At 38.6% G+C, this 26492-nt stretch overlaps 1 protein-coding gene across 4 annotated transcripts in view; it reads right to left on the reverse strand.

Annotated features, from left to right (window-relative positions):
- Positions 1-26492, reverse strand: part of LOC126380549 (klarsicht protein) — a 239381-nt gene that overhangs the window by 23856 nt on the left and 189033 nt on the right. For 3 of the 4 annotated variants that reach the window (XM_050030023.1, XM_050030025.1, XM_050030026.1), the window contains 10 exons: positions 14881-15051; positions 13411-13566; positions 12911-13091; positions 9946-10568; positions 9722-9865; positions 9239-9475; positions 8810-9045; positions 8190-8565; positions 7220-8026; positions 4979-5075 (listed from right to left, as the gene is read on the reverse strand). In XM_050030023.1, the coding sequence (XP_049885980.1) occupies positions 4979-5075; positions 7220-8026; positions 8190-8565; positions 8810-9045; positions 9239-9475; positions 9722-9865; positions 9946-10568; positions 12911-13091; positions 13411-13566; positions 14881-15051 (3028 nt within the window). The remainder of the gene's footprint in view (positions 1-4978; positions 5076-7219; positions 8027-8189; positions 8566-8809; positions 9046-9238; positions 9476-9721; positions 9866-9945; positions 10569-12910; positions 13092-13410; positions 13567-14880; positions 15052-26492) is intronic. The other variant, XM_050030027.1, reaches the window with a different exon arrangement.

Consider the following 26492-nt stretch of genomic DNA (forward strand, 5'->3'; position numbering starts at 1 on the left):
ACAGAGCAGATAAACCCTGACGTCAAACAAAATACATAAATGTATTCGCGGGTTTAGAAATCCTCCACAGAGTAAGTAGGCAGCTTAAACGCTTGTTTTCATTGTTACAGTTTACGAAAATGATTAAGTAATTTTCTTGAAATCGTTCTCTTTCAAATTGGCCGCTATTTACTTAAACTATGTTAATATAATCTTAAACTCAGTGTATATAATTTTAAAAATCAATCCACTTACATTTGCGACAACCCAGTGGTTTCCTTACTTCATGAAACAGAATAAAAACTCTACCACGTAAAATCATGGCTTTTTCCAGTAAACGACTAATTCTTCTAGAAATCAAAATACTACTGGACAATTGTATTTGATATTCACTTTGTGCATAAGTGATGTTTATTTTCTATTTCAGACAGGATGATGTCACGCTGTGATCATATGTTGGAGTGCCTAATAAAAATCTATATTGACAGTAGTGTTCCGTGATGTTACTTTACTTAGCACCTGCCTCCAGTGTTTGCTAGTCTAGCTAGACTATTCTTCAAAAAAAAAAAACTTTGCACAAGTACTTATGATCTCAAACACACTGGTTTGTTTCTTTACTAGGTAGGTAGGTACTAAATGATGAAATGCGTAGTTATCATCAAATCAATTTAAATAATAAGAGGCAAATTTTATTCTGCCATACGATGTCAGTGAAACGTATTTACTATGTATTATCCTATTAATATCTAATATGCTACTTGGTATGGAAACGGAACGCAGCGTTTGTTTATTGTTTGAAGCCTTAGAATGTGGCGAAAAATCTCGGAGAATTTCTTTTAATGCGTTTTATCGTTTTTGAGTGTTATGTGACGGATTTATGGCACACATTCTTTAAAAAATTGTTTCTTATCACAACGAACAATTTAAAAGCAAACACGTAATTGCATGCATGAAATATTTAAAGATTATCAGAACTGTGCAACAGAACTAGTAGGAGTAAACGATTTAAATTGTGTAGTTTCCCAGGTCAAAGATAAATTATGAATTTCTATAAACACAGATCTAAAGGTGACAAAACGTTTTCTTTTTCCTATTTAACTTATGTATGAATTTTAATAAAGGCATCGCGACATTTTGTCACGATGCTTTTTCATACAAATTGCATAGTAATTTCGTGTTTGGAGGTTTAGTAATAAGTAACTGATTTGGCTAGTTGGAAACTACCCTTTGCGAGGTCTTCAGAATCTATTTTTATTACATATAGCAATAAGGGTATGTAGTTGTTTTTGTCATCGATTATTGTACGCTTGCCTCAGATGGCATATTAACTTCTTGGACGGATGTATGTAGGTAGTTTAATCCTTGCGATGTAGGTAGATAGATACATGGTAAAGATTTCATACTTATATTATTTCGCGGGCTAAGTACAGCATGTCGATGCTGCCAAGACGTGGACATCGAAAGAGACGGGTTACAATTTGTCACGTATCATTTTCTGCCGTTATCTAACTACAAAAATCTTATGACTAGCAATGAATGCCGCGCTCAGTGCCCGTTTTAGCCCACTACATTTTGTTTTTTATGCGTAAAAACTTGAGTGTAGGTAGTTATAAAAACATGAAGACGTGTCATCATTGCCGTTTGCGAGATGGCGCGTCCGTTCCGCTTTCGTTGGCAGAAATAGATAGGCGAGCGGGCGATCGCGCTCCGTGTCGCCGCTTCCGGGACCGCGCGGGCGACAACCGGAGGGCTGCGCAGACGCACTTTGCCACCTTACAGCGTTATTGCAATGCAATTACTCTTATGTTGCTGAATAAAGTACCCTTATAATGTTTCTTCAGCAAAAAAACTATTTAATCAAAAAAAATGAGCAAAACAAAAAAGCAATTGAAGAAAAGAGAAGTTGAAATTGTTGATTGAGTTGTGAGTTTCCCTAAGCACTGGTAAGTGCTATAAATACAAAAAACATTAAAAAAAATATTTCATGCTAGTAAAATTTCTGAGCAAAAAGAAGCTTAAGTTCAAATTTAAATCGAAGTCGAGAGTTTTCTATCACATTTAAAATTTAAATCATCTATCTTACCTAAGTCATAATACATCTAGGTACATATATGGAAACTGCCATGTACAAATTGATCGGTAGAATAGTAGGTATTTGTCGCTATATTGTGTTAATTTGTATTCATACTTTATATCGCAGTTTCAAAATAACCTTTTGTGGTTTCTTGTTTCATCGAATTTTTAAACAGGTTTATTTAAAAGAAAAAATCTCTGATGTACAAAATTGTTTTGTTATTTAAGTACTTAAACGTATTTAAAACCTGTCTGGAATTGTATAGAATAAAATGTGTTTAAAATTTAATATTTTCGAGTAATTTAACACCTCCACCAACCCGCAGTGGAGCAGCGTGGTGGAGTATGCTCCATACCCCCTCCGGTTGATTGAGGGGAGGCCTGTGCCCAGCAGTGGGACGTATATAGGCAGTTTATGAGTAATTTAAAACCGTAACCTGACCTGTTACTTTTAGGTGTAAAAGGGATAGTTACTTTGACCCGTCGGTCGTACTGTTTCTCTTCAGCAATATTATGAGGAAGATGTAGTATTAAACAATTGGTATTATCTAATTCTAATATTTGTATTGTGTGGTAGGTAAGTAGATTTCCCTCATTCGGCGCTAAGAAATATAAAATTTTCAAATATTTTCCGGCAGGAATTTCCACTGATATCAACTCAGAATCATGGTCTCAATCATCCCCCTCAGTATTCATTACGGTATCACTAACACCCATACGTACTCATATGGCTACCTGTACGCACTTGTACGGAGTGTAAGTGATATCGTATCATGAGTTAATATCAAGTGGAATTTTCCGTCGTAAAAATATAGAATTGAAAATAATTAAAAATTATAAAAAGCGGCCAAGTGCGAGTCGGACTCGCCCATGAAGGGTTCCGTAACAGCAAGTAACTTAATATAAAAGTTTTTTTTAGTTCGTAGTAACTTTTGATGTATTAACTGTTTGTATTTTTAACTCCCGACGCAAAAAGAGGGGTGTTATAAGTTTGACGAGTGTGTCTGTGTGTCAGTGTAACTATGGCATCGTAGGTCCCAAACGGATGAAACGATATTTTATTTGAAAGATGTGTTAGTCGAGAGTGTTCTTAGCTATGTTTTATAAAAATTAAACCGACTTCCAACCCCGACAGATATGAATAACAACTGAAAAGGGAAAATAAATAGTTTTGTACATACATACATGAACTTACGCACCAATTACTTTTATCTTTCCTATACTCGAGTTGATTGAATGAAAAGTAAATTACGGTTTAAGATTTATGATGTATTAAAAAAACGACTTACTAGATCTGGTTCAAACCAATTTTCGTTGGTAGTTTGCATCCTAATCTACATAATATTATATATTTTTTTAGTTTTATCCTCCTCTTATTTTAGAAGTTACAGGGTGGGGGGACACACATTTTACCACTTTGGAAGTGTCTCTCGCGCAAACTATTCAGTTTAGAAAAAAATGATATTACAAATCTCAATACCATTTTAGAAGACCTATCCATAGATACCCCACGCGTATGAGTTTGATGAAAAAAAAATTTTTGAGTTTCAGTTCTATGTATGGGGACCCCCAAAATTTATTGTTTTTTTTTCTATCATTGCGTAAAAATTTTAATGCGGTTCACATAAAACGCATATTTATCAAGTTTCAACAGTATAGCTATTATAGTTTCTACGGAACCCTAAAAAGCACGTATTTTGCGACGGAAAATTCCACTTGATATTAACTCAGAATCATGGTCTGAATCATCCCCCTTAGTATTCGTTACGATGTTACTAACACCCTGAACAATTAAGTCGACCTTAGGACCAAGAGTTTTTCTTCGGTTTCGCCCCTTCGGCGAATTTTGAAACAGATTTTGTTACTTCGTGTATATTTGAAAGAATTAATGAGAATTCCAGTACTTAAATTTTAAAATCTTGTTAAGTAGTAAGTGTGTACATAATAGGGATTGATACAGTAATTCAATCTTTTTAGGTGCTTATATACCTACCTATAGTATATCTGTATTGTTAATGGTAATACTTTATTACTTTCTCCATGGTAATACGGACTATCAGCCCTAGTTCAATTGATTAAGACTAGCGAAATCTATCGAGTGTGCGGGGTTAGTCATTGCTATAATTACTCGTATGATGCATACTCTATGACGACGAAACGGTTAATTATACAAGATGGGTTTAACATGATTTATTTTTTATACACTTAAAAAAAAGGTTCTCATTTAGTTTCAAAATCAGGATTAACGCAGAGATGTCTGATCTCAATTGCATGGATCGCTCGGGATTCACCTAGTACACACATACCCTTTATTTGTTATTGAGTAGTCAATAATCATCTTAATACTAAAAACACTGCAAAATTATAATCCAACAAACGTAATTAAAAGAAAGATACATATCGTTCGCACTGTCCTGCTGTCATTCCAATCATGTTACGTTTATTAGACCATAGTCCGAAATTAGCGTTAGGCTCACAGGTAACTCTCTAAATAACTCTCTAAATATCTACTTATTACAATTTCATTTATATCGAGAACGGTTAATGATTTATATATTACTTTAACAATTCATGTTTCTTTCAATAAACGATAAAATAACTTTAATAAACGATTCACGGTTCTTCGCGATTGTAAATGTATTCTGGTGGAATATAAATCATATTTGGAATATGTGTGAACGCATTCGCTCCAAATATAGCTCGAGCCTTGATTCACTGGAGATTGTACAATAAGCTCGCTGGAACCGGTTGGAACTCGACCGAAGAAGCCGCAGCCACGACCGCCGCCCGCATTTTCGCGAGAAACAAGATACTGCTACCCATTGTTGCATGCTTAACACAATTAACTCCGATCTCATTTAGAAAAATGTGGTTTGTCAAGGGCGATAGGTACGTTAACAGCTCAGTAGGCCCACACGTCACTTACCTCTCACGTCTCTCTGTAAGACCGGCGACAAACAACCGCCGGCGAGCGCAGCGTCCAATAGGTTGATGTTTTCGCGGCAACGTGTAACAATCTCCGTCTGCGTACCGAAAAAAGTCCAATTTGGAAAACAGGTATAAATACCTTTCATGCTACAACTAAGCAGTGCTGTATTGCAAACAGTGTATTACATAGCTAGTACAAGATATATTAAATGTACAACTAACTCACTTCTAAAGTCCTTTAAATCTTCATTGGCCCCGATGCCTGCAGACACCTTCTAATTTCATTTTAAGATATACCCGTTATTTTCTTATCTTTCGAAAAGTAAAGGGACGGGAGATTGACGACTGTTATTTTTAAAATGAATGAATGACTAATTATTATATAGGCATTTCACTGATATGCAACCCGTTTCACGTGTGCTGTCAACTTAATTCTGTCGAGTTATTGGCCAATATAAAATTTTAGGAGGACTTTTAAATTTCTGCCTTAAATTGACGTGTGTTCCATAAATTTAATGCCTGTCGATTACCTGTCCCTTTCCTTTTCGGCGGATAAGAAAATGACAGGTATAACGTAAAATAAAATGGGATGGTGTGTACTGGAATCAGCGCCATTGTCTTTATTATAGTGTGCTATGCACCAAACAAATCGATAACTAACGTTAATCTGGGAATGCTCGATGCACATGCATTTCAAAAATCAATGTGTGGGGTCATGCGTTTTCATTTCTGTTAATTTATTTCTAATGTTAACTATTTCACATAATTATTTTTTTCCATGATATTAATAAACAATTTTGGGTCTAAAGATTAATCGATTCAAACCTGCCAAATACGTGTTAGAAAAGCAAGGAAAGAAAAGTCCCGAACTGTAGAAATACACAATTTATGTTACAACTATAATACGATATAGGTACTAGTTCTTAAGGCGTCAGACGGAGTCGATAATCGTATAAATGTTGATAGAGAAGGGTGTTAATTGACTGAAACTCCATTTTTAATTTCGAATTAATACATTTATTCTTTAAACATTTATACAAATCACTTTGTTTTTAACATTTGTAAAAAAACTACATCAATTAACAACCTAGCCCTATTCAACATATATGATTAGTGCATTGTAGACATACTGTGAGAAGTTACGGAGTTCAGTCATCACAAATTAATCAGAGACAAATGTGATTACACCAAACCTACGTTATTGATTAACTACAGATTATAACAAAAAATAAGCAGTTAGTGAATACTTTTATTAAGACACTTAAAACCTATATCACTCTATGACAAGAAATTATATTGTATGAGGTACCTAGCCCAGCAAAGTTAAGCTCCCCTGCTCCACGATGTAGAAGCGACAAATTTGACACCTGTCAATTTAATATTTCAAGTTCGCTTCAAGATTTGATCTGAAGCTACTGGTAACTCCGGACGACCGGTTTTATTACGAAGCGCTTTGCACCATTTTAATGTGCGCCTACTTATGTTATTATTATATTGCTATGAAATAGGTATATGCCTGTAAGTTAGATCTTTCCTAGCACCGCGTTATCACCACCGAAGGATGAGATTGACAAATAGAAAAATAATATAAACAAGCAGTTAGTATAAAACTCACAATCACACAAACGAAAACGGTTAGTGAGAAATAAAGAACACCAAACACAATTAAAAAATAAACAGTCACGTGATTTAATTGAGACAGTGTCACTTTAACATAATGGACCACTTTGAAGCATTTTTAATATATATTTTTACTATATATTAAAGAAAGTGATACTGTCCGCAATATGTAACGGTAATAAATATTAATATTATTATGTTAGTAGGTATTATTTTGATTGTACTGCGTTCGTCAGATTTAATCAACCATCAATATAAATGCTCACGTTTTGTACATTCCGCTAGCTTTTATTTATGAATTGAACGCGCGATTTTGTAATCAATGATATATCTATATTATTAATTTATTGTTTAGACCTAAACGGGTATGAATTTTAACATGTAATCTGACGATTGCAGCAAACTTAATTCGTATACTTACATAAATAAGAATAAATATCACACAAGCCCAAGCCAAATGTCATTGAAGATGAATGTAAACTATGACTAAGATCGAGAAGGCGGCTACAGCGAGGCAGATCCGCGCGCGCAAGCAGGCGGGGCGGCGCGCCGTGGCGCACGCGGGCTCGTCGTCCGCCTCCGTGTAGCAACTACTGAAATCTGTATCGAAAGTCCTTACGTAGTCGAACGCGCGCAGCAGGTCCGGGGACGCTTCCTGCCGGGCCATCAGGGCCTCCGCCGCCTCCAGCTGCGTGCTCGAACGCCGCACCAGGGACCGCACTTCCTCCGACTCAGAGTCCGAGTCACCCCAGTTCCTCCGGCTGTGCTTCTTGGGGCTGGACGACTCATCCTCTGAATCGACGCTCTCCGTCGAGCGCCGGCGCAGTTCCGACAGTGCCACCTTTTGCAATTCAGATTCACCGTCTTTCTCGACGTTTCTTCGACGTCTATTCAATGAGTCCAAAATGTCAGGACGATTGTTAACTTCTGTATATTCCAGTGAGCTATTGATTTCATCGCTGGTCATGTTTGAGCTGTGACGTCTTCGACTCAGAGCTTGGACGTTGAGCAGATCGAATTCGGGCGAGCGTTTGTTCTTGCGCTCGCATTCCGATGGTTTGCGTCGTCGCACGCCATCGTTGCTTTCGATGCTGGTGTTGTTTCTGGATCTCTCGAGGCTGTCGAGTAGTGATTTTTTGCGCTCGGCGCTGGACATAGATTTTTTGGGTTTTCTCGAAGGTGTTTCGACCGGGGAGTTTCTGGTAGGCCGTTTGTACCGGGGCAGGCTGCGCTCGCGAGACAGGTCGGAGGGCGGGCGGCGGCGGCGCGTGCCGCTGGGGCTGTTCTCGTCGGGCTGCGCGGACAGGCTGGAGCAGCAGTCGGACTGCGAGTCCAGGAACGCGCGGTAGTCGTCGCCGAACTCCAGCAGCCGCCGCGCCGCGTCCGAGTCCGGAGCTTCCGAATATGGCTCCGAGTTGTATTTCTCCTGCAGGCAAATAGCAATTGTTAGAATACATAATTGAATAATAAATAACGTTTAATTATAAATACACTATTTTCTGAGAATTCGCTTTAACATTCGCCGATGCAAAAATATTCGCGTCATTTTTCTATCTAATAGCACTTAAATCATCGCCAAAGTGACTCACCTGATAGAAATCCCAAGCTTGTTCCGAGAATGAGCTGTGCTCTTCTGTGCCGGCTGTTACGCTTTTATCTATGTCTGAATCTTTATCCATGCTTAGGTCCCATAGTTGGCTAGGATCGCCAAGGCTAAGAGCTAGGAAGGTTCTCTCTCGTTCCATGCTCCTGGCGAGCCGCGGGCGGACCTGTCCACCGGCGGGGCCAAGCTTAAAGCTTGGCGCCATTGGTTCGGCTTCATTTTGCTCGGGGATGGCACTTTCAGATTCCCTGCTGGAGATGTGAGTCTTCTCTATGCTCTTCCGCAAGTTGGCGATGGTGGCCAACTGCTGCTTTATCAACTCCTCGTCACTGTCGTTACCTGACGTCGATGTAGTGTCGAATCTGTAGAAAGGTTTATGTTTTAGACTAAAGTTTAGTTTATTTGATGACGTTATAAAGTGAATTGATTTTTGAACTTTTGAAGATCATTTTAATTTTGAACGTAATTCGTTTGTAATTTGAGTGTTTCAAATGTGATTCTGTAATATAAAATAGAAACTCAAAGGTGGTTTTCGGAATAAGGACAAGAGTCAATGCGAGAGATCTCATTCTTAGGATCTAAGCTTCATACATTTGTGGTACCAACCTGTGTTTCCTACTAGTAGCGGGGTCGCTGGCGGCACTCCTCTCATTCTTGTCTTCGATCTCGGGGCTAAGTCGTCCGCAGAAGGACAGCGACTTGACGAGCCGGTCTCGACGAGTGGTCGTCGTGTTGTGCCGGCGCAGTTTGAAGCGCTTGCGCCGCAGCCAGCACTGCTTGTCGCTCGCCTCCACGCACGATGTGCATGCCTCCGTCATCGTGTTCGTGCTCGATACGTGACCCTGGGGTTTGTATTCTTAGTATTACTTTTAGGACAATAGGAATTATTAATGATATGTGTCTTGATCATGGAATCTCTTCCGGATATAAAGTGCTTGAGATCAGAAATGAAATCCTATACAAAATCCAGTTCATAATAAAAGTAACGTAAAGTATGATGACCACCACCAACAGAAAGATAATTAGTCACAGTACCTGTACAGTAGTAGAACTTCCTCTGAGCTTCGAGTTAGAATTAGCTGGCGTTACTCTTTGAGGGGACGCCAGGGTGTTTAGAGCAGATTCCGAGATGGACATGTTGTGTGACATAGCGGCAACGTCGCCTGCAGTGGGGGTGGCCACGAGAGAGTTGCCCGCGCCGCTCAGTTGCGAGAGACAAGAGACAGACCACGGCCGGGCACTGTTGCCAGCTCGCTTCTTACGGAGTTGGACCTGTGTTAGATATATTGCCTCAACCGAAATGTTAAACATAAAAGAACTTGCAGATGTAGAATTAAGGTGCTTTTGTTGAGTGTATTAGAAAATGAAAACTCTTATAGCTGTCGACGCATATGTCTCGGAAGATGATGTTAAACGAATGTTATAATATTTGAAGAAGTAATGAAGGATTTAGATACAAAAATTAATAGACAATTTTGTGCTAGAACACTTAGCTAATGTTATAGCGTGTTGTTGTACCTTGGCATGGTGGGTGGGTGTGACGGTGCAGGTCGACGTGCTCATGTCCATCGAGGAGTGCAGGTTCCGTTCTTCAGATGTTAACGACGTGTCCACTTCGCTCTCTGTTGTGTACTCGCCCGATGCGTCGTAACTTTCTGTGCCCTACACACAAAACATCAGTTAAATACAAGAACATATGCATAAGAAACTTTGTATTGACGAGTAACAGATAATTTACGCACCTGGTTGCTGTCATTCTTTTCATCTGTACTTTGATTCAACCACTCTTTGATACGTGACATTTTAGCCCGGCTCACATTTTTCCCTTCTTCCTCGAACATCAGCGGCTTGAAATTCCTGGAACCTTTCTTTTTCGCCATTTGTTGTTGTGCTTGTTTCTGAACCAATTCCTCTGCTTGAATAACCAATCTCTCTATATCTTTGCATCTGGAGTTTTGATCGACACGAATGAGGTCCGGTGTGGTAGATTCTAGTTTAGGTTTCGGTGATACAGGTTTATCCAATTTATCTTTATTTTCGTCTATAGGCAGCTCACATTGTATTTCAACAGACGAAGTCATTAAATCCGTAGAATCTTCATTTGCAATCTTTCCGCCGCCGACATAAGTCCATTCTTCTTCCGATGATTCCTCTTGAGATTTTTCATCGGTTTCAATCACTTGTCTATCGGAGTCAGTGTCGTGGTGTCGGAAGTAGAAAGTGGCACAGTTTTTAGATTTTCGGTCGGACTGGTTAAATTTGGATGTGTCCACAGGCTTTTTTCTTTTAATGACTGTCGGTGGCGTCCTGAGTTTTTCATCGATGACCGTGTGGTCGTGTGTCACGGAGTCGCGTATGTCGAGGCCTGCAACGACGAGAAACTATTGATTCAACAACTACACACGCGATGTTTGTTTGTTTTCGAACAATTGGAATTTCTCAGACAAACTGTGACTATCAGAATCAATACACATTGTTCTTTAATTCAAATCAGCCAGCGAGACCTGCTCGTTATGAATACTTTCATGAGCGAGAAAATTGAAAGTTATAATTGTGGGAGAATTACAAATCAACTGAATCATTAAAGCATGTGCCAATATTCAAATAAAGCAATAAGGGTAGTATAAATAAAATTCAAGTCGCAATGCAGCATTTATTTAAATCATATGAATTGTAATACAAAGTATTTCGCATTGAATAATGTAGTAGGTATATACTTGTCATCTTCACAGGAGACATGACATTGAAGGTCAATGATTGTATAGGCACCTCGTTTCAATAGAATTTTGCAAACATACTCGTTAATGGTAAAATTACAAAATAAACATGACAGTAACATATTATGTGACATTTGGTTTTCAATTTCATTCGATTATAAAGCAGAGTTTCATTCATAACTTTGATATCGTTGCAGACATACATATATGTTGGCAAAATTCAGTCTGTGGTAGTTACTTATACATTTACATAAGTAATCAATCTAATAACGTTACATCACATACAAATTTAATTATTCATCTATTTTTATTGGAAATATGTTGTTATGTATATCGATAGGTCGGTATCGGTTTATCAAGAGAATTCTGTCGAAGACTCACTTCTCTTTATTGTTATTTATATTATGTGTCCCAAGTGAAGTTACCGCTTTTATTCTTTTGATGTTTCGTGGTTTCGATTTTAACATAGGTGCGGGGTGAACTTCTCAACACCGGAAGTTAATATCATAAGTATCACCTCAAAAATATCCTTGAATCTTTTGTGTCTTTGCAAATATCCGGTTGGAACATATGCGCATAAACGCATGAACATACCAACTTGAGTAAGTTGTTAGTAGATATTTGCAAAAAATAGATTCTAGAACATTTTTGCGGTCTTCCTCTATCGTGTGGATTGTGAGGTGGATGACCTATCTCAGCAACCCTGGTGTGAGGGTTATTTTCGACCCGCCAAGGGCCGCTGACATGGCTCATTTATCGATTACGTACTTACATCAGGGGGGTTAAAAAGGCCACATCAAAGTAATTCGTCTAAGAAAGCAATATTGCTATTTGGCATTTGTTTGCATTGCGCACTTACTTCTATATGCGCAAATGTCAAATTGCAATATTGCTATCTTAGGGTGGTATTAATAAACTAATCTCAGCTGAGACTGCCCTCAAGACCATGCTCAAGTCCCTGTTTTTATATGAAAACTGTCACATTGACACGATCTTGAGAGCAATCTCGAAGCTGAGGTTGGTTTATTAATACAACCATTAGATGAAGTAAGCAAGTAGTAACCGGGACTAACAGGTTAACGTTCCTTCCGAAGTACGAATCACGGATTTTTGAGGTGACATTAATGGTATTGACTTTCGGTGCTCCAAAACTTGCCTCGCTACGTTCAGCATAAACTTTTTTGCGTGAATCCAGACGAGAATATTAAGTAACACTTCTTGAAAAATAATAAAATAAAAGAACTTACCGTTGATGGGTACTGAACATGATGTCATCGGCCGAGCAGTCCCGTCGATTTGATGCACATAGGACACTACCACAAACTACTCAATCGACAAAAGGGTGTGTTTGGGGTTTGCAGTGAACAATATTGAAGGATAGAATTGACTACGTTGGTAATACCTAAGATTTTGCAAGGAGTTTTAATAAATCATCCCATATTGTTGTTGTTAGGGAAGGTATCATCAGTCTGGAATTTCGTTTATAACAAAAATGCAGATAAAAAATTTCAAAGATTTTAGCCCGTCGGTTTATCAACGCTGGAGCCTGTTTGTTGTAAGAACCGCCCTAATCTGGGGGAAAGACGCACTGGAATAAGAAACAAATTCTGTCTGAGATTTTTTTTAAACAACGCATAGCAGAATTCGCCGGGCAAATATATTCGCTAAGCAGCTTGCTTTGTACATAACACACCGCGGAAATAAGGAAGAACATACTAAAATTACACCAGTATTTTTCACCGCAATTGTTAAAGAGAATACCGATTTTGTATAATACGTTTAAAGTTCGACCTATTGACGACTTCTACGAGACTGAATTACATTGACATAAGCATTTAAACGCTTTTTCTTTTGTACGTATATTTCGATAGATTTTTAAAGCCAACGGCAATGCGGCGCTTATCTCACATAATATTATTTTTAACAATAAAAAGTCTGGTGTGATAATGTTCATAAAAGGTAATAAAGTATATTAAAAAAAGTCTGTTACCATCAAGTTGGTCAGTGGCGGGAACGGTCTGGTCGGTGGGCGGGGCCAGGAAGTTGTCGCAGGCGCCGGGCACGCGTCGTTCGTCCGCCATGTTGCTTTCGCGCGGGAGACGCACCAACTCCGATTCACAATCGGACCCAAAGCCGCGCCAAGTGTATGTTAGCACATATTCTTGCTCCTCCTGGAAATTATATTTATTGATTAATTTTAGATTCCCAAATGATGATACAGAAAGGCAGATCAAAAGTGTTAAAACGGGACGTATATTTTTTTTGTATAAAAAATATACCGAAATTGCATTCGTTGTACGAGTTTTGATGACAGTTTTGTCATCAAGACAAGACAAGAGTTTTTAGATGGGGTGTGGAGCATACGCCATGCGCCCGGTTGATTGACAGGCGCCATGCATGGGTTGCCCCAAGACACCGCTCTAGTGCGGATTTTGTTCTCATCAATGGGACGTATATGGGCTATTTATGCATGTATAGATAGATCTGTACCTCGGAGGCGGACTGTCGGCTGTCAGCAGAGGAGTCCCTCAGGCGCACATTGACGGGCGTGCGCTGGCGCCGCGGCGATCCGCGCCGGCTCAGACGCGGCTGCTTCAGCGCCGGCTCGTCGTCGCTGTCGCTCGCCGCCTCCACTGGCCCCACACCCTGGAATACACAACCACAATGAACTTTAATAAAACTACTAGTTTTTTTGGCGCATTACAATGTATACAATGTGTGTATGTGTACAATGTATGTATGTGTATCGTGTTATGTTGAACGAGGTGTGAACAAGAAACATACAACACGTTTTAACTGCTACTTTTTCCGGGCAGGTCGTAGATACCCACAAAAGTTTCCCGCAATGGTAACCCACAACAATCACGAAGGACGCTTAAGTCAATTCTTCACAAATGAATCGATCTTTATAAAACATTTCGTGCGAAATATAAAGTACCTAATCTAGAAGGAACTTATTTGTACGGAAAAACGTAACTTCGAAGTTTCCAAGCAATTTGCAATGTCTCACAACCTAGCAATAACTTACAACTAACTTGCTGCTTGTCCAACCGACCCATTAACAAGTTTACAAGTCGTTAAAACAATTTCCTTTAACTTGAATTAAACGTTTTCTTGATCAGTGCAGGCACCGGATGATGTAACTCATAACATTGCTTTATCAGTATTTTCGCGACAACAACACAGACGGTCCTAAAGTAAATAAAATATTAAAAGGAATCTCACATAAACTAACTGATTGTAAACCTCATTTGTGTCACTCTTATACTTAATAACAATGGGCTTTCATAGATTAAATAACGGTCACTAAAAGTCATAATCAAACACCAGTTAAATTTATAGCCTGACGAGCTTACATAAATTACTTCCAAATAAAATGGTACTGTCTACGATATCCCAATGTAAACCCCGAAACTGGGTCAACTTGTTTCCTGGCAACCACAAATCATAACAGAATCCCACACGCGTTCAATAGGATTATTTATTGAAGGAAAGACACGTGACCAACCCTTTACGCACTTGACATTTATAACAATTAAGAATTTGTGGGGAGAGTAGGCATTGGATTTGGAAGTTGAATTAGGAAGGGTGAGTCGAAATTGGTCGTAAAAACGTATCTCAAAAATATAGGCATTGTCTCGGCGCCGCGATGGGAAGGTTTTGTAACGCCACTTGGGTAGTATAATGGTTTGTTCTGTGAGTGGGGTTATGTTTGCAAACAGGGTGGATTGCAGCGGGTGGCTGATTGCGCAATTGTCAGCTATTCGGGCCTCAGGGAATCGTGTGAAATTTCTGCCACTTACTATTGGGAAAAGAGTTTATTTTTAATACTCGACGATACTTTTTTACATACATTTTTTACTTCCAATACACGTATTTTAATAGTTTTTGATAGCGAAATTTTTTTTGTTTGCTGTCGTCAGGAAAAGAAGACGCATTTGTATTGTATATAATACGGACCTGGTTATCGATCCTCGCGAGGCAGGCCTCGAGATGGCACTGCCACTCGATGGCGCGTAGGTACAGCAGGTGCCAGCGCCGCTCGAGCGCACGCGCTGCGTCTCCGCCGCCACACAACCGCACCACAGAGCTCACGATCCGCCCGTGGCACTCCACGTCGCGTTGCAATACCTGCACAACACATCGCATACATTGTAACATAACATAAACATTAAACAGCCTATATACGTCCCACTGCTGGGCACAGGCCCACTACATATATACACTATAATGAAAATTATTGTAATACAAGGATTGCTCGTGTCAATAAAATCTAGCAAACGAGAATTGACAAATAGAAAATTCTGACTCACGATTGATAACACGATGTAGAAGGTGCATAACGAACTGACTTGAAGGTGTTTACATGATCTACGACACGCATGTAATTCGGAAAATCATATTAATTCCTCGTAACCTCTCTCAGCATATATATACCCCTCTTCAGCATATAGTTACCGCGTTTTCTTGCATAGTTTAACAATACTACAACAGTGAATGTTAAGATACGTACGCATGGAAGCTAATCAAAGGTAGAGTCTTAAGAATATAACATAAATAAAAAACACAAACGTAGCAAGTGCTCAAGAACTCATTTTCGTATTGCAAGTAAGTCAATTCAATTTTCATTAATTGCTTCTGTTTGACCACTATTCTGCCAGGGCAGTAAGTCTGCTGTCTCACTAAAAAGAAGTTGCATAGCGTCAACCCAACAACAGATCTAAAGTAGAAATTCTGTGTTTAGACTGCACCCGTTAAAAACGTAAATACTACTCATGAAATAACTTTCATTACAATTCAGGAGAAAGTAGGTTTAATGTGATACGTTATTTTAATATACACTACGCAATTTCTGAAAGCGGATATTTAAGTGGGTACCTGTTCTCTTTCACGCGATAATAGATCGACCAAGTACATGGCCACTATCGCGCAGATGAATGAGAGTGGATGGAGTGATACCTCACGATGTGTTCATAATACAAACATGCAACAAGACTAAGAATGAGCTACGAAAACATTACGACATGTACAATTGGTTCCCAATAGCACAAACGAAGTCCAGCCCTAACGCTCTCGCGATAAAAACATAATTTGGTTGCGCACAATAAACGGTGGCGGTATACGAAAAAGCAATAACCCCAACCAATCAAATTTGACAATAGACTTTGACATAGCAGTCAAAGCTATTTAGTTTAGGAAAACCAAAAATGAATAAAAAGATAACAAAGGGTTAGACGTGCTCCGGCAGTGGCGCACGCGCAATCAAGTGTGACAAGCAATGTTACGGCTCTTATGAACATAAAGAGTTTAGGTATATCGCGCAAAAGTGACCAGTTTCTCCGTCATTCCGTTTTAAGAGCAATCTAGTCTGTTGATAAACAGATTAAATGTTTGTACTGGTCACTTGTCTATTCAAATGATTTCATATACCAATGAAAGTCTTAAGCGGCGATAGAAGGTACTGATACATTCCCGACGCATAATAAACCCATTGGCACCTGCATAGAGCTGATCGCATCTCCTCCATCAACATAAACAAAGCACGATGACGGCACTCCATGCCGCGGCCTCTCGATCCATTTCAGATAGTCTGTTTCTATTTACATAATGCGTGCTAGAAAAATATGTCCACCATAATATTGGTCGATAGTAAAATCGAGTTATACAAAAATTATTACAATATACATAGCTGAAGTGAATGTAAACTAACAATATTACTTAAAAAAATATTAAACGAATCTCTGGTGCATGCAAAAGGAACAAATAAACCAGACTAGTTAAGTGAAATTGCCTCTATAATGAGAGGAGATGGATTCCGTAACAAAGATTGAAATCTATCGTAACAACTATGCATCTAATTCCACATGTATAAATTACCATAGATGGATGCAACGATTGCCGACCAAATTACAATTTATCGAGATCGTTCGCGGTCATTCTGATTTCCATTACGCTTGGAAAATCGACGTCTGGTTAGACGAATGGAAAGTTTCATTTCGGAGCTGAGTTACAAGGCCTGACTATGCCTCACCTGTTTACGATCGCACCAACAGCCTTCAAATTGATCTAATAAGTACTTCTGTACTAGGTAAGTACTTAATTGTATCAATTTACTTCCTTACTTGCAGTCTTACTAATATGTTGTGTGAAAAGAAAACATATTTATAGTACTGCAAGTTGAATGTTATTTTATATTATTATCATGATTCAATTTTAATTTGATAAATATGTTTGTGACCAACGACTATTTTGTAGAGGTAGAGAGAGCTGGACTACGAGCTCGACTATGCAGCAGTGGTGTCTTCTATGCACTCTAATAGTGTGATTCTAAAATGAATCACAAAGTGATTTTTGTGATATGTCAGGATCGTCGTGAGCCCAATACTCAACCACTGGACTACGGAGCCCGTTATATGCCTACTTTTAAAGCTTTTATGATTCGTTTACTTCCTTTTGATAGGCTATCAAATATGGGCATTTATAAGAATTTAAATAATGCGTTGGTGTTACTATTACTAGCTATAATAAACCTATCATACGTGAACTGGCGTTTATATTTTTATTACCAGTAAAATATGGGCACTCAGTGTTTATATTCATAAGGTTTTCAAAATTTGAAAGTTGTAGTTCGTTATCGATACCTTTATCTAACTGTTATTAGGACACGTTTACAAAGTTGCACAATGGTAAGATCTACAATCGATGCCGTCATCGGCTTATTATACAAATAATAACATTTCTGTCAGTCAGTCTCAATGAAGCCTTATAAACTTGCGTCATACAATGTTACATTTACGTAACCACGTTTAATATATTATTATTATTATAATTATTACCAATAAGGACGTACGGTTTTTTTTCACAGTATTAGTGATAGGTATTTAATGAATCTTCTCACCCTAAACTATACAAAACCTCTATTATACAGGTAACAATCGAAATTCCTCTAATTCTCCAACGAGAATCAAATGAAGTGAAAGCCCACTCTTTTGTATTTGAATCAAACTGATTGTTCTTTTGTAACATTAAAAGCATCTAGTATTCAACCTTGAACAAGTTTAAAGGGGATTATGTAAAACTGTTGAAACATCATGATTATACATATAAAAAAACTACACATATAAAAACATATATAAAAACGTTGTCTAAAATAATGTTTGTTTTTAATGCTTTAATTATGAGGAAATTGGTTACAAAAATTGTATCGACTACTCTCTAAATAGCTGCAAATTATGACGAGTTTCCTTTATTTTTATGGTTGAGGAATGTTAATTGTTCCTTTACAAATAAATGCGCGATTTAAACATTTTGTAAAGGTTGTAAATGCATATTGGCATGTGTAAATACCAAAAGGTCTTAAGTCAAGGCTGTTAGAATAGTGTGCGGCAAATGATGTCGCCCTGGCATTTGGTCTAAGATTGATTTCGTGATATGCCGACAAGCGAACGTAATGCCTATCTACCCCTCGACGAACGAATGAGCATTTATTTATTCATGTTACTGAGAATTTTGTTACTTCGAATGGTAATTACTTGTGATATTGAAGAAGATTGACTTCAGTAAGGGACCGAGGTGTAACAAGACGCTAACTAGGGATAATAATAAAAAAATATATTGGAAAAATTATTTAAAAACGTTTTAATAAGCCTCTTACTTTCACGTTTTACTATGGACGTTGAGCAGCAGAGAAAATTACTTGATAACAAAAGCAATATCACCAATGACCTCCAAAACGTGTCGGATCAAACGATGACCGACAGATACGATGGAGTTTTTTACTCCATTCCCATACCGACTTAAGAATGCTGACGGCTTTACACTTTCAATAGGATACTATACCTTAATTCTTGGTAATAATGAAACGGACTCCAAAAGAGGCGTCATAAAAAATAGTTCACGGACGGTAAAGTTAATATATCGAAGACAATCAACAGTCGTGTATTTCATCGAGTTCGAAACGTATTGAAGTAGGTACTTTTCCTGATCGATAAAATGAACAGTGTTGCGCAAGCGGAGTTGGAAGCCGGTGGCTCACTCAATACTTAGCAGAGTCACGATCCTATTCAATTTTTTTTTTCGATCTCTTCTTTAACACGTGCATCCGAAGTGCGTCCATTAGGTACGTTGAGAGGTATATACCTCTATCGCAGATATCTGCGTACTATTGAAAAGATTAAACAATTGCCTCAGATTTTCTTGATACAAAAGGACTACAAACTCGGTGAATTATAAGCTATTGACTGTATTCCGTTCACCACAGAACCGTTCATTATGGCGCCAGATTGCAATAGTACAATCTGTAATGACTAGGATATCTGTGTGGTTATTCTAACATGGACTATATACCAACACAATATAGGCTATAAGACTACCAGCACATGTATATATTCTACGACATGTCATGTTCTTTCATATAATATTATGCAATACAGGGAGGCATGTTGTAAGCCGTGGTAGCCTAGTTGTTAGAAGACTTGCCCCTCACTTTGAAGTCGCAGGATCGAATCCAGCACTACCCTAAACCAATGATAGTCGAACTTGTTTTCGAATTCATGTTTGAAAAAACCAGACCTGTCAAATCTTGAGGTTAAGTAAGCGGACCCTGTGAAAAACGGGATAACGCCAGGGATATGATGATGGAGGAAGGTATGTTTTATGATTTAAGTGTCCCATTTAGTTAGATACCATGTTATTTGTTCATGCCATATCTTAGTTTCTTCAAAATGTCGCTGGTGTTGCGGTACAAGACTTGTAATTGGTGTTATTAGTGTTCATTCATTGCGGCCGCGTCACCGGCGCCGGTCCACTCCTGACAAACCATGAGTTCGATTGTACCAAGAACAATTGTAATTGTAATATTTCGTAATCGTAATTCCGCTTTGGTTTTATTGTTCGCCAGGAAAGACGTGTGTTATCTAAGAAATTGACAGACGGAAGGAGGTCACGACAGTTCTTTGTGGCAATACACAGAATACTTGAAGTAAACACGTGTTAATCATAATTATCGGTAGACAACATAATTGCTAGTTTTATTTAGGACTAGCTTTTGCCCGCGACTTCGTCCGCGTGGCGTGTTATATAAGAGAGAGATCTTTGTGTGTGTGGGAGTGCATATCAAATTTCAAGCATCTAACTTATGCAGTTTAGATTTTTTCATACAATTTTTTTCCCAATAACTCCCATTTTTTAAAATACAGCCAAAAATAAACTTTATTTTTACTAAGGTATGCATGCATGCAATCAATTGATTGAATTGATTTTTTTTTAATTGATTGTTCATTGAGTTTTAATTTTAATACACACTTCCTCTATTCCCTTCAACGTTGCTGTGCCCTACAGGGTCCATGTTTTAGTTCCTATGCCTATGTAACACCCCATTGTACTACATGGAATGCAATAAATAATTTAATTGAATTGAATTGAAAACATCTATCTTACGCGGTTTCGATTTTTTCATACAAATGTTTTTTTCCCGCTAACTCCCGTTTCCGTAGGAATTTTGCAATATCCTGTTGCAACTAAGCTTTAAGTTAACTAAGGTACCTGCATGCCAAATTTCAAGCGTCTAACTTAAGCGGTTTAGATTTTTCATACAAAAGGATTTTCCCGCTAATTTCCGTTCCCGTGGGAATTCCGGGAATTCCTTTCTTAGTGCACCTCTACGGTACCTAAGCTATGTTCCTTCCAAATTTCAAATGCCTACGTTTAGCCGTTCAGGCTATGCGTTGATGTGTCAGTCACTGAGTCTGTCAGTTTCTCCTTTTATTTAGATTTGATTTTTTCATACAAATGTTTTTTCCCGCTAACTACCGTTCCCGTGGGAATTTTGTAATATCCTGTTGCAACTAAGCTTTAAGTTTACTAAAGTACCTGCATGCCAAATTTCAAACGTCTAACTTGAGTGGTTTAGATTTTTCATACAAAAGGATTTTCCCGCTAATTCCCGTTCTCGTGGGAATTTCGGGAATTCCTTTCTTAGTGCACCTCTACGGTATCTAAGGTACCTGCGTGCCAAAGTTCAAACATCTAACTTGAATGGTTTAGATTTTTTCATACAAAAGGATTTTCCCGTTAATTCCCGTTCCCGTGGGAATTTCGGGAATTCCTTTCTTAGTGCACCTCCACGGTACCTAAGGCACCTGCATGACAAATTTCAAACGTCTAACTTGAGTGGTTTAGATTTTTCATACAAAAGGATTTTCCCGCTAATTCCCGTTCTCGTGGGAATTTCGGGAATTCCTTTCTTAGTGCACCACTACGGTACTTAAGGTATCTGCATGCCAAATTTCAAACGTCTAACTTGAGTGGTTTAGATTTTTCATACAAAAGGATTTTCCCGCTAATTCCCGTTCCCGTGAGAATTTTGGGAATTCCTTTCTTAGTACACCTCTACGGTATCTAAGGTACTTGCATGACAAATTTCAAACATCTAACTTGAATGGTTTAGATTTTTCATACAAAAGGATTTTTCCGCTAATTCCCGTTCCCGTGGGAATTTCGGGAATTCCTTTCTTAGTGCACCTCTACGGTATCTAAGGTACCTGTATGCCAAATTTCAAACGTCTAACTTGAGTGGTTTAGATTTTTCATACAAAAGGATTTTCCCGCTAATTCCTGTTCCCGTGAGAATTTTGGGAATTCCTTTCTTAGTGCACCTCTACGGTACCTATGGTACCTGCATGCCAAATTTCAAACGTCTAACTTGAGTGGTTTAGATTTTTCATACAAAAGGATTTTCCCGCTAATTCCCGTTCCCGTGGGAATTTCGGGAATTCCTTTCTTAGTACACTTCTACGGTATCTAAGGTACTTGCATGACAAATTTCAAACATCTAACTTGAGTGGTTTAGATTTTTCATACAAAAGGATTTTTCCGCTAATTCCCGTTCCCGTGGGAATTTCGGGAATTCCTTTATTAGTGCACCTCTACGGTATCTAAGGTACCTGCATGCCAAATTTCAAACGTCTAACTTGAGTGGTTTAGATTTTTCATACAAAAGGATTTTCCCGCTAATTCCCGTTCCCGTAGGAATTTCGGGAATTCCTTTCTTAGTGCACCTCTACGATATCTAAGGTACCTGCATGCCAAATTTCAAACGTCTAACTTGAGTGGTTTAGATTTTTCATACAAAAGGATTTCCCTTCACTACTCTGCTCCTATTGATTGTAGCGTGATGAAAAGTATACTATAACCTGTCCAGGAGTGTGAAGAATAATTGTACCAAGTTTCATTAAAATCCGTCCAGTAATTTTTGTTTCTATAAGGAACATACAGACAGACAGACAGACAGACAGACAGACAGACAGACAAAAATTTTACTGATTGCATTTTTGGCATCAGTATCGATCACTTATCACCCCCTGATAGTTATTTTGAAAAAATATTTAATGTACAGAATTGACCTCTCTACAGATTTATTATAAGTATAGATTGATAGTACAAAGAGAATGATTTGTATGCGCAAGATAATAGTGATTGTAAGGAGAAACCAAAAAAAATGGTAGGCGTTTAATTAGTAAACTTCGGAGTGAGAAGAATAGGTAATTTTAAACCAGATTTAAATAATTCTTACAAGTTACAAATGTTGAAGTTTGTAATAACAATAATAAATTGTCCGAGATGGTTGACAATAGAAAATGTCGATGTTTATTGAAAGGCCGATCGATGAAAGCGCCGTCGTCGCGGAAATGTCGCGCGATGTCTGGCGTAATGAGAATTGCTCGACCCTAATCTATCTAAACTCTAGCGTCCTAGTAACCCTGACGTAGTAAGAAACTACATACCTAGTTATCTAAAAACTCCAATTACAGCTTTCGTTACAGAACAAGAATAGATATCAAAATGCTTAGGTTTTATGCATATCCGCAAAATTTGAGACTCCAGTTTAAGCACCTTGAAACCCACCTTGGGGCCTAGTAATAAAGTTGTAAGTGCATTGGTGCAACAGCACACGTCAAGTTTACGTCAAGGTCCGGCGCGGGCGCATGCCGGCGGAGTCATCGGCCGCCGACGACGGATATAGCCGAACCGTAGACGGAAATAACCGAATGTCCAGAAAACATGCGCTGTCCGCGTTTCAGCAAATGTTTTGAAGCGTGCGATAGCGCGGTCAATGGCGGTATAAATCATATGCTAGAAAAAGTAACGTGAACATATTAATTATACACCTCTGTAAGAGCTACATGTATGAAGTAATTTTAGTTTGCATTTAAGTACCTACACGGACTGACGATAAAGCTAAAAGTCTCACGATGTAAAAACCACGTGCGGAAGGTTTCAACGATTAGCTAATCAGTTACAAAAAGTCTAGTCCAGTTTTGGAGTAACCTTCAACATATGAGAACAAATTGATACAATTAAAAAAAACGTGGTACTTATTATTCAGATGTCAGTTCACTGTGAGCAGTCGTGAGAAATTAACTTCAAGGTCCCATACGTATCATCTTTAAATTTGGTACGGAAGAAGCCGGCTTTTGTTAACAAATTGAGGAAGTGTAGAACAAAATAACCCAGCTGTATAGGTCCGATCCTTGCAGTGCTAACGATTTACAAGTTGCGTTCAGCAATTATCTTGTCAATGCGGACGTCGACGATTGACTTGGCGTCTTTTAAGGGTTCTCTGAGGCACCGCTGTGAGATAAATCAGTGAGCAGAGAAATCCATCTACCAGACACCGTTATAATATAGGTTATGTCACCGCAAAAGGAAGAACGGACGTGCGACCGGCTGGCGGACTTGCTATGCGCAATTTTCCCGGTACCTATAAATATTCTTGCATCGGAAATTCACATTTTACTGTTAATCCACTACGAAGTAGACTTTAGCACCTAACTTATTGCATTCCTGGTTTAATTATACTACATTTTATTTATTTGTTCTATTCTCGAAAAGACTTGTTCGTTATGTCATCGTAATTAAAACTCATTCATTTCTCCACATTCCGTAGAACTATTATTTTTTTCTATTAGGTTTTTGCGTGGTTCGGGTGGGTCGGTCTTCTTCTTAAATTGTGTGGGTTGTGAGGTGGAGTACCAACCTCATCAACCCTGGTGTCAGGGTTACTATTGAGCCGCCAAAGGCCCCTGACATGGCTCATGTAGCAACTACTTACTTACATCAGTAAGCAGTAACCGGGACCAACGGCTTAACATGCCTTCCGAAGCACGGATCATCTTACTGTAATGTCCTAACCAAACTAGGGACCACAAAGTAATTTTTGTGATATGTCCCCACCGGCAATCGTACCCAGGACCTCCGGACCGTGAGCCCAACGCTCAACCACTGGACCACGGAGGTCGTGGAGAAGGGTCTGTCGGTGAATCCCATAATCTAGGAGCCATTTTACCAGGTTGCAAATAATCATCGATAGTTTGCAATTATAGAATTATCACAAGTCAGGGTGTGGAGATATTTACAGTTGGCATTTTATTTATTGAGTTTCCTTCCTTTACCTGAGCTTTATATATAATTAAGTCATTATTGAGGAAACGTCATAAATTTAAATTATAGTTTCCCAATGATAATTTACTCAAAATAACATAGAGTGGGCGTCGTACGGCTGATGATGAATACGCCTGTATTCCCGAGAGGGTAGGCAGAGGTATACACCCAATTCTCGCCAGCTATATCAAGTCTCATGTAACAGTGGGCCAGCCTGCCATTAACCGGGTGCAACCACGCTTTAGTTTTCTAATCTAATAAAATGTAATTATAGTTTAAACATAATTAATATCATGGTATATACTATCCGTTCCTTTTCTAATATACTTTCCGCTGTCTCCCAATAAAAATATTTTTACAGTTTATGATGGAAACTAAAATAGATACAACTCCCAACGTAACTATATTGGATCGTCGATCCTTAGACGCACTTCATCTTGTGACTAGCGAGTTACGATGAGTATGCTCTGTCCGGGACCTGGACAATCTTTGGCGGCTCCAAAAATGACGGTGACTTCTCCATCGATGATCTTCCACTGAAAACGTTATCGCAAATGCCAATTTTGGATCGCTACTACTAACATCATCATCTCCCTACCGTTATCCCGTGTTCTCAGGGTCCGCTTACCTAACCATGTAGATTTGACAGGTCCGGTTTTTCACAGAAGCGACTGCCTGTCTGACCTTCCAACCCGCGAATGGAAAACCAGCCCAATACAGGTTAGGTTAAGTCACACACCTTCGAAACTCATTCCTCGGGAATGTGGGTTCCCTTCTCTTATCTTAAGGTCCTTTGGAGACTCATCATCAATCAGCATAGAGCAACAATGCTGATTGATGATGAGTATGATGGCAGATAACCGAGAAACTAAATATAGATACGCAACTGTCAGTTTATTGAAATTGTCGAGCAAAGGCGACAAAATTCAGCTAAAATATTTTTTCCATTATTTAAAATATTCACATAAAAACTTGCTAATATAAATTACTGATTTTTAGATTACAAGGTTAAAAAGGTCACATCGAAGCAATTTCTAAAAAGCAATATTGCAATTTGACATTGGCGCATATAAAACAAAATGAACAATGCAAACAAATGCTTTTTACACGAATTTGATTGAATTTGTAACCAATGATTGGCAAAATGAAAAGAATCATTTGAAATTCACAACAGTAATTTATGAGCGGTCGACTACTACGGCTGAAGCGGATTAGAAAACGTGCGATAGCGAACAAGAGGTGTACAATCACCAACATAAATCTGTCGGATAACCCCCATTCCCGCTTCCCACAGCCGACATATGTGAGAGTAATTGACGCAAATTGGCGCAGGTACATAATGCGGCCATTACTAGCCGCATCCCACAGCTGTAATTAAGTAAACGTTAGATTTAAGCAGGACAAGCATCGAGCCACTTGTCTACTCGCAAATCGCTTGTCGATATTGCAAGCCGGAACGTGTTAAGCGTGACACTTAATATTGAGGGGTGAGTACTGAATACGTACAATCACGAGTACTAATATGTATACACACTGAAACCATGTCACATTAACTTTTTTGACAAATTAAACCGTAAGTCTCATTAAACGTCAAATATGACAGTGCGACAGGGTTCTAAAGTGGGGTACATGATATTGCTCATGACTGTACCTAATTCTACATTTTCCACTTATACCTGTCGGGGTTTGCAGTTTCGGGATTATTTAATGTTTTTGTGTCGCCACGCCATTACGGAAAGTCAACGTAACTTGTGGAACATACTTCTAATAGTATACTTGTTCTCGTCATTGTACCTACACCACTCCACCGCTAGTGACGGCGACCACACTAAAACGAGGCTCTATATTATATTTTACTACTATTAGCAGAACATTAATATTAATAGACAATTTAATTGAATCTAGTGTCATAACAGTAAACTTACAGCGTAATAAAAGATGTTTTCCTAAGCAAGTAATTTACAACTTCGTTGTCAGCGTTAGACAACATTCACCTGGAGAAACTTACTCAAATTGGGAATATACATATAAATCCGAAGCTGAATGGCTGCTGTATTGACTTTGCCTACGGTCTACTGTGATATATAATGCCCCTATCGCTTCAGGCAATTGTTCCTCAGACGGGATTTACA

This window comes from Pectinophora gossypiella, chromosome Z (genome assembly GCF_024362695.1).
Source record: "Pectinophora gossypiella chromosome Z, ilPecGoss1.1, whole genome shotgun sequence".
NCBI classification, from domain to species: domain Eukaryota; kingdom Metazoa; phylum Arthropoda; class Insecta; order Lepidoptera; family Gelechiidae; genus Pectinophora; species Pectinophora gossypiella.